This window comes from Colletotrichum lupini, chromosome 2 (assembly GCF_023278565.1).
Source record: "Colletotrichum lupini chromosome 2, complete sequence".
Taxonomy (NCBI): Eukaryota; Fungi; Ascomycota; class Sordariomycetes; order Glomerellales; family Glomerellaceae; genus Colletotrichum; species Colletotrichum lupini.
Window position 1 is genome coordinate 1 of NC_064675.1, and position 8,774 is coordinate 8,774.

General features: G+C 48.6%; 5 protein-coding genes across 5 annotated transcripts; 4 read left to right on the top strand and 1 right to left on the bottom strand.

The window, feature by feature from the left end:
* Positions 1-127: 127 nt before the first annotated feature.
* CLUP02_02365 (uncharacterized protein) lies at positions 128-408 on the top strand (the record flags this gene model as incomplete). The annotated part of the gene is made up of 2 exons (XM_049281397.1): positions 128-208; positions 382-408. Coding segments are annotated over 2 exons (108 nt in total), but the record flags the coding sequence as incomplete, so codon positions are not given.
* Positions 409-628: 220 nt separating this feature from the next.
* CLUP02_02366 (uncharacterized protein) lies at positions 629-2,539 on the top strand (the record flags this gene model as incomplete). Its single annotated transcript, XM_049281398.1, has 1 exon — positions 629-2,539. The coding sequence occupies one exon, from the start codon at positions 629-631 to the stop codon at positions 2,537-2,539; it is 1,911 nt and encodes a 636-aa protein (XP_049138541.1).
* A 1,010-nt stretch (positions 2,540-3,549) lies between these two features.
* Positions 3,550-4,674, top strand: CLUP02_02367 (uncharacterized protein; the record flags this gene model as incomplete). The annotated part of the gene is made up of 6 exons (XM_049281399.1): positions 3,550-3,645; positions 3,748-3,804; positions 3,913-4,033; positions 4,095-4,486; positions 4,523-4,594; positions 4,651-4,674. 6 exons carry the CDS (start codon positions 3,550-3,552, stop codon positions 4,672-4,674), a joined length of 762 nt encoding a protein of 253 aa, XP_049138542.1.
* A 509-nt stretch (positions 4,675-5,183) lies between these two features.
* Positions 5,184-6,248, bottom strand: CLUP02_02368 (uncharacterized protein; the record flags this gene model as incomplete). Its single annotated transcript, XM_049281400.1, has 2 exons — positions 5,184-5,907; positions 5,956-6,248. The coding sequence occupies 2 exons, from the start codon at positions 6,246-6,248 to the stop codon at positions 5,184-5,186; spliced, it is 1,017 nt and encodes a 338-aa protein (XP_049138543.1).
* Positions 6,249-7,277: 1,029 nt separating this feature from the next.
* On the top strand, positions 7,278-8,351 carry CLUP02_02369 (uncharacterized protein; the record flags this gene model as incomplete). The annotated part of the gene is made up of 1 exon (XM_049281401.1): positions 7,278-8,351. One exon carries the CDS (start codon positions 7,278-7,280, stop codon positions 8,349-8,351), a length of 1,074 nt encoding a protein of 357 aa, XP_049138544.1.
* Positions 8,352-8,774: the final 423 nt, after the last annotated feature.

Sequence of the window (8,774 nt, forward strand, 5' to 3'; positions counted from 1 at the left end):
CCTAACCCTAACCCTAACCCTAACCCTAACCCTAACCCTAACCCTAACCCTAACCCTAACCCTAACCCTAACCCTAACCCTAACCCTAACCCTAACCCTAACCCTAACCCTAACCCTAAATATACAGGTCGAGTTACTATCCACAGCACAGGGATTCCGGGATATCAAAAGTGGAACACATCCCTCCGTCGTCCGCAGTCGTCGGCCGGTGGGTTCAATCTCGGCGTTTCGTTACGCATGATTGGTCCTGCTTGAAGCTAAAATCCGACCGTAGCAGCTTAATACATAGACTCGCGGCTTTTTAAAGAGCTTTATGCTTGTTCGGCTGCGCGAAAAGCCAAATCTTCTTGCGTTTACGTAGATACTAATGACTTGTGATAGGGCGAAGGCACCGCTGCGAATGGATTGAATGGAGCTTATTAACGTTTCGCGCGCAATGGCATCAGCTCCGAGCTTCCGTGGGAGAGGCCACTAAAGTCCGCATAGATTATTATAAAAGAAGTACGAAGTGATGGCATAACGGGAGATTTGATCTATATTTAAACTATTATACTATCAAAATAAAGAAAACTTGGCATCCTTTTAATAGTAATCTAGTGTTATTTACATCGCCTTCGCCCTCTTTACGATGACTGCTATCGACTTAATCGCTGCTCAGTACAAAACTGAGCGAGACAAGCGATTCATCGCTATCTCTGATAAACATGGAGACCGCCTCAACTTTAGAACGAGTTCTTTGATGAACGATTTTAGTCATGACCCTTGGGTCGACTACGACGCCCTTGCCAAGGAAACTCCGCCTTTAAATAATGGCTCCGAGGTCCGTTTCCTCGTCCTCGGTGCCGGCCATAACGGCATACTTTTTGCCTACCAGTTGGTCGCGGCTGGAGTCAGTCCGGCCGACATTGTCATTGTAGACGAGGCTGGCGGCTTTGGCGGCACCTGGTACTGGAATCGTTATCCTGGCCTGACCTGCGATGTTGAGGGCTACTGCTACTTGCCACTCCTTGAGGAGACAGGATTCATTCCGAAGCATCGCTATTCCAAGGGTCAAGAGATCCGTCAGAACGTTGAGCTGATTGCGGAAAAGTATGGAATCAAGGGTATGTTCTGCACCAAGGCAAAGGGCGCCAAATGGGACGACGTCCAGAAGCGATGGGCTGTCACATTGAGCCGTAACCTGAGCCAAAAATATCAGCATCTCAATGGCGATTTTGGCGTCCAGGCACAGTTTCTCATGCCCGCTGGCGGCCTCTTCTACTCGCCCAGCGCACCTGATGCTCCTGGTCTCGGCGTATTCCTGAAAACCCGGGAAATTTTCCACACGGCTCGTTGGAACTACGAATATACCGGCGGTTCTCAGATTCAACCTGACTTGGTCAACCTCAGAAACAAGAGAGTGGGTATCATTGGCACCGGCGCAACGGCTGTTCAGGCTGTTCCCGAGCTGGCCAAATGGTCGAAGCAACTCTATGTGTTTCAGCGCACGCCCTCATACTGCGGACCAAGAAAGCAAGTCGAGACAACCCCGGAGAGCTGGGACGTTGTAGCTGGCCGGCCAGGCTGGCAGGCTGATCGCATGAGAAACTTGAACAAGTTTCTCAACGACCACCCAGAGGTAACTCCTGCCGATGACCTCCTTAAAGACGGATGGAGTAATGCACGCACGTTCTCTGGACTCATTGGAAGCCCCCGGGCGAAAGATATCACCCCCGAAAGCGTTCCTCAGCATCTCCAGCGGATGTTGGAACTCGACGCGGGAATCTCAACTGAGCTCCGCAAGCACGTCGAGCGCGAGGTGGACGACCCGGAACTAGCTGAAAAGCTGAAGGCCTGGTACCCTGGCTGGTGCAAGCGTCCGACATTCCACCAAGATTACCTCAAGTCTTTCAACCGCCCCAACGTCACGCTCGTTGATACCGATGGTCAGGGTATCTCAGGCTATACTGACAAAGGTATCTTGGTCGGCAAGGGCGACCTGGCCAAGGAGTATGAGGTCGACGTTCTCGTACTTGCGACAGGTTTTGCAACGACGACTGCCGTTAATGGAGACCCAGCACAAGTCCTTAACATGCCAATCCGGGGCCGCAACGGCCGCGATCTGACGGAGAAATGGCAAAGCGACGATTTCGCCACCTTTATGGGCGTGGCTACTCACGACTTTCCCAACCTACTCTTCTTTACCGCCAAGGGTGCCACTGCCTCGGCAAACACAACCTACCCCTACACAGTCGGAGGCAGATTAGTCGCTCACATTGCCAAGACTGCCTGCGATCATGCTTCTGATATCAACAGGGTTGAAGTTGAGGTAAGCAAGGAGGCGGAGCAAAGTTACACGGAGAGCTTGAAGCCTTACGCTCCGTGGTATGCCCCTGTGGCATCCTGCACCCCGACATACTTTACAGATTACAAGGATCCCAAGAAAGAGCAGAAGACAAAGGAGCCATCTGTAGGCTTTAGTATGGGGGCTGTGGCTTTCGAACAACTTGTGGACAAGTGGGCGGATGGCAGCTTGGAAGGGTTTGTGGTGCAAGGCTGAGAGTGAACCGTATTTTGCTAAAAGCCCAAGATCAATATATCTTATCACTTCTGTCCCAATTAGATACAAATAAGCTGGTCTATCGTGAAGAATAAGAAATTAGAACGTAGAATCAAGCGATCTAGGTACTCAAAGAAGTGGAGAGCTAGATGGACGCACTGCTCTAAGGAACTTTCATCAAATAAGAGGCAGTATACTTGTAATGCAAACAGGTAATAAGGCCAATTACTAGCGGTGATGATGTTGTAAGTCTTAATTAGGAAGTTTTCAAGAACAATTGAAGTCTAGCATCCTTCAAGCGGTAGGATATTAAGGGGAGTAAGTGAAAAACCACTCAGATTCTAACTTCTTTTCAACTTGACTTTGGTGTATCCAAGCGTGCTATGAATACCTTACTGTGGTCCAACTAAAAGTCTTTTGTCATCTACTGGAACCCTCGCTACTATAGAACTCTCTAATTGATCACATCTCATCTGCACAGACTTTGAACGGGCCAATTGAATGACAATTTTGAGATACAACGTTTGATAGAGTAAGGTACATTAGCACCGTAAGTACTAGCATAACAGCATCATGCTCAATCCTCAAGATAACATTTCATACCGTTCTAGTATCACACCTCTTGATCGCTACAGTGTACACATAAAACAACTGATCGTGTTCTGAGGCACTCGTCGTTGCTGGGACAACGCGGGACGCTAGGGGGTTTTATAAAAGCACTTGCCTAGCTTGGAATGAGAACAGTAAACGATTATCGAAGGTATTATGAAAGAAAGTGACTCACAGAAATTGTTATAATGTTTGCCACTGTGAGCGCGGTGTATGTAGGGGAAGCACAATTGGGGTCTTTAATAAGGTACGGAGTAGTCAAAACAATCTTCCTGGCTGTGAGATCTTCTCTAGGATAGGTCGAAATATCCTTTCTTCCGCGTCGATCGTAACACGCAAAGAAAGTTCATCCATGAGCTTAATCTTGCAGTGCGCTTAAGCAACTGTCCATTTGTTGGGACATGCTTCGAGTCTGGAGCGATAATTCAATCGCGCGGGGCGCAGCGACGCAAGACATTGAAGCACCCAATGAACTTCCAGCTTTGCTGAAACATCAGGTCAGACCAACATTGTGAATGTTCGGATGAAACAGCCCTCCAAGCGCGTCAGCTATCAATACTAGTGCAATGGGTGATAATTCAAAACAACACTTGTCACAGGCGAGTTTGCGCACAGCCCTCCCCAGAAGAAACCAGCAGGAAACTAGCGCACGGATAGTTCAACCAGCTGAATAAAGATAGAGAGTTTTCCTTGCAGGTAAGCCGGCGGTAAATGTTGAAGCTCCATCCGACCACCAAGCTATCTGCATGCAATATCACACACAGAATGTCTTCAACCCCCGAATATCAGCCTTTTCTCAAATACTCGGACGACCCGACGACGGAAGAGCCTACATCACCAAGTCGGCCATCAACCCGTCGGAACGCGCTTTTCTCTCACATACTTGTACTCATAGGCACCTCGCTAGTATGGGTACTGATTTTCTTTCTGTTCTTTCCGACACCAGCTGCGACGACCGCGTCCCATGACGCTGCACTTTCCCAACCATCAGCTTCGTATAACTCTGGCCAGCGACACAACATAACCACTGGCAGAACAAGAATCTCTTGCGGCAACACGACAAAAGAGGCAAGGGCCAAAGGCTGTAAATACGATGTCCTGTTGAATCACTGGGTCCCAGCTCAGTGCTTTGACAAGGACTCGGTCGACGAATATCAAGAAGATGCTAGCTGGGGTGCGTTCGCGGATAAGAATATGACGCAGCAGTTGACCATCGATGAGATGTCAGAAAGAGACTTTTACTGGACGTCAATTCGGGATCATATCAACCACTGCGCTATCATGTGGCGGCGCCAATTTTACGCCCTTTACGACGAGCGGGCTGCAATTGACACCATTGTCACTAGCCCTGGGCACACTGAACACTGCTCACAGTATCTCATGGATGCCGTGGATTCGAAATGGAAGGAACCGACGAAGACAATGAGAGGGTTCGCGGGTTGCTGGGTACGCGAAACATAGTTCTTAATGCGACGTATAAATCAAATTCCAACTTCAAGCAGGCGAGGGTCACCGCGTGGGTGTAGAGGTTGAATGATGGAAATGAATAATTATGCTACTTATGTCTGGTTTCCATTGGTTTAGCAAATTTACAACATGCATTAGGGTTCAGCCTCAGTGTCTCTAACGAGCCCCCGGAATTCGGTTGAACCTAACGTGCGAGACATGTTTGCAGACTTGGGTAGTTGTTATGAGTATACTTCATAATCGAAATCATGTCTTGGGCTGTTTTGTTATGGGTGGTGTTGAATTGAAATTGCCTGCAGGCAACTCGTAGCGAGACAAAAAATACCCGCCAGGACTCAGAACCAATCCGCTATCAAGTGGTCTTGGGAGTCTTACAAGTTGCCTGGTGGATAGTTCGTAAGACTTGTAAGACTTTCTAGTCTTGGAATATGTTCTGCCCACTACGGTGGCCTGGTGTATACATGATTCACTGGTTCTGCCTCAGCGTCCAGACTCTCATGCGAGTGCTGTATCATTGTTGCTGACCAAAGTCCAAGAACTTCTATTATCATCAATCATTTCCGTTCCATCAGCTCCTGCTCTGTTTTCCGACAAGGCTGTAAAGCATGGCCCAGGCAGCATCGACACTCTCTGGGATATCCACATGGACTACAAAATCTTTCCCCTTTGGCCCATAGCCTTCTCCGTCATCCCTGAGGCGAGGAATCTCCCCCATAAGTAAATCAACAAATCGGCGTATGCTCCACATGCCACCTGACGTCTTATGGGCGCACCCCTCGTCATCAAATACAAGTTGAGCCATGACATCCTTGTCAACAAGGCCCTTCGAGTTGTCGATGAGTTTTACTTTGGGGGTGAATGTGGGCCAGCTCTTTATCTGGGGTAGCACATCACTTTCTCCATCGTATGCCCTTTGGAAGGTGGCCACCGTTCGCCTTGACATCGTCGGGTCTTGCACTATGACAATGGACCTCGGACAGTAGACTCCACAGGCCTCGAGGACTCGTTTTGACTCGGCTGCATTCCCTCCACAATTTGTAGAGCGGTCTTCGACTACAACCAAAAATTTGTTCGTATCATTTGGCTGAATTGTTGCTTCCACAGTTCCGACGTCATGGGTCTGGACTCCGTACCAGCGCTCAGCTATGAGCTGCAGTACACGCGATTCAGCCTTTCCTTGCACTTCATCGGCAAGCACGCCGTAGACCGGATGGTTGCTGATCGCTTCATAGAGAAATGGCGTCGAGTGACCGATGCCACCACACAAGACCAGAACTGTGTTTCTTCCCTCTCTAAACACGGGTGTCAGCACTTGTTCAAGACGATGTACTTAATCGCACAGGATCGTGGCATCTGTATACTTGGAAATTTGTTCTTTTGACCTCAAACCATTCGTAGTCACAGCTGAGAAAACTACATCCGCAAGTGACAAAACAGAAGAGGCACAAAAGACAATAACATCGGTTGCTTGGTGCTCTTCTACTTTGCTCGGGGCAGCAGGGTCCGGGAGAGAACGGAAGAACTGGTTGAGACCGTTCACATCTCTGATCTCCTCATTTGAGAGAAAAGAGGAAAGGATATTGATTGAGTAAGCAGCGTTGGCCATTGAAGCGAATTGGCTGGCATTGAGCATGATGACAGGAAGAGAGAAATGTGCGTCGAAGATATTATCTTAGGTAATGAGGGGGTGAGACATTATTAGCTGCTTACGTAAAGTGAATTTCCATCCAGCTTCGGATGCTCGCAAAACCAGGTGTCTTCATACATCATGCTCATCAACGAACTTCATAATCGGTTTGCTCATACCTTGCTTTACCATTGCATATCCGGAAATCGTCCACTAGCCTTGATGTTGTGAACGGCAGTCCGCAAACCTTCTGGGGGCAATCAAAACTAAAACACCTCCCTAAGCTAAGATCACTTCCCTACATCTTCATTTGACAATCAACATGGAGGTATTGTAGACTACAACAAAATAATGACGCCATTAATTCCTCTTGCAGCGTCTTACAGTTGTGCAATATTACACGACTGAACACATAACACGCCGGATGATAGGGGTGTGCCGCTTTCTTATAGTACACAGAGCATACTGCCTCATGCTGTTACATGAGTCTGATCGGCGGAATTTGACAGAATTGGCTGCGGAGTTGATCTGACGAACCTGATTTTGGAGCCCAGCAACTCCGCAGGCCGTTGACCATCTGTGGATCTTTCTACGCAAGGTACATACATTTCCGCTAATCACTTCAACGTGCAAGCAGCTTTCGCTTGCCAAGGAGCTCCTTTTAAAGTATGACACGAACGTTTCAACGCGTGGAGGCAGTCGGACTTACATGGAGTTCCAATGTAGATGAACGATTATGAGACAGGTACGGAGTAATGGTAAGGCCAGAACATGCTTCTCTGTGGCATCAACAACTCCACTCCACGAGTGCTTTCACCTAACTTAAAAACGTCACAATTCTTGTTCAAATCATTCGAGACTAACAATCTACCTACATCATCCTCTTGTTTCATCAAGTTCTTGAATCTAACGCTCACTCCAAAATTGGCACCATAGTCTTTATCAACCTTCTCCGCCATGGCCTCCCCTACGTCAACCCAAAATCGTGCAGTTTTTCTCCAGAGCGTGGAAGGCATGAAAACCCTTAGGGCAGAAATGCAAATTCGCTCAATCCCTGAAGCGACACCCGGAAGTGTCGTCATCCGCGTTCTGGCTGCGACTGTAAGAGCCAACTCGCCTAGAATCTATCGAGACCCGCAAAGCGGATATCCGCTGCCTTTCCCCCTCGTCCCAGGACACACCGCTATCGGAAGGGTGTTTAAGATCTCTTCGGATGTCACCATTCTGAAAGAAGGCCAGCTTGTCTTCTTTGATCCCTACATTCAGGCACGCGATGGGGGTGGGTTTTATGTCTCAGCCATGATGGAAGGATTAACTCCCGAGAGCTTCAAACTGTCCCGCGGAGATTGGCGGGATGGAACGTACGCAGATTACGCCAAGCTGCCGATTGAGAACTGTCATGTTCTTGACGATAGCCGCTTATTGGCTAGTAAGAGCCACGGTGGATTGGGCTATACTATTCTAGACTTGACACATCTATTCAGCATGCTCGTTCCATTTGGGGGGCTATCAGATATAGGTATCAAGCCAGGAGATACCGTCCTAATCGCCCCAGCAACTGGTCGCCACGGATCTGCCGCGGTACATCTCGCCTTAGCATTGGGTGCACACGTTGTAGCGATTGGCCGGAACCACGGCATTCTCTCAAAGCTTGCCGCAATGAACCCTCGCATCTCGTCCGCGACTATCACCGGGGATACTGCACGGGACACCGACACTATACGCAGTGCATGCGGTGGTCTGGCTGATGCATTCTGGGACATGTCACCGGCCACAGCTGCATCCTCAACTCACTTTAAGAGCTGCCTCGAGGCACTCAGGATCGGGGCGCGCGTTAGTCTCAGTGGCGGCGCACCGCTTGATGTGAACTTTAGCTACGTTGACATACTCTTTCGCGCGCTTACTGTCAAAGGCACGATGATGAGTACTCCAGAACAAACGAGGCGACTCATCAAACTTGTGGAAAGCGGCATCCTGCCACTTGGGGATAGAGCTGGCATGGGTCCAGTCAGAGCGTTTGCGTTGGAAGCTTGGGAAGAGGCTTGGGATGCCGCAGATCAGAGGAGAGAACCCGGGGAAATCGTTATTACTCCTCAGGCACCGAAATAGATTGATAACAAGATGCATGGTGTATGTTGACAAAGTCAATGGCTCCTTCCTGTTTATGATTCACAATTGGTCATCTTTATGTTCCTTTGTGACTCCTGACATAGTGTCGACTTTTAGCAGTTGCCAGTATTAGTATCTACTCACAAATGGAAAACTTCAGGTACTAGAGACTATTGTTGAGCTATTCTATTTCTCTTATGCCTTGAAGAGATAACGGAGGGAGTTCATACATTATTACTCACCATAACTCAATTTATAGAAGTATATTAGATCAAGCAGTTAGTTAAGGAAACCCGGCGTTTGAAGCTCGGATCTTATCTGCGCCAAGCCCGCCAGCAACGTCCGCCATCGCTCTGTCGCAACCCGCGGGCACTGGCCGGGGGCTAAAGAGGCATCCCACAGGCTTAATTAATCATATCTATT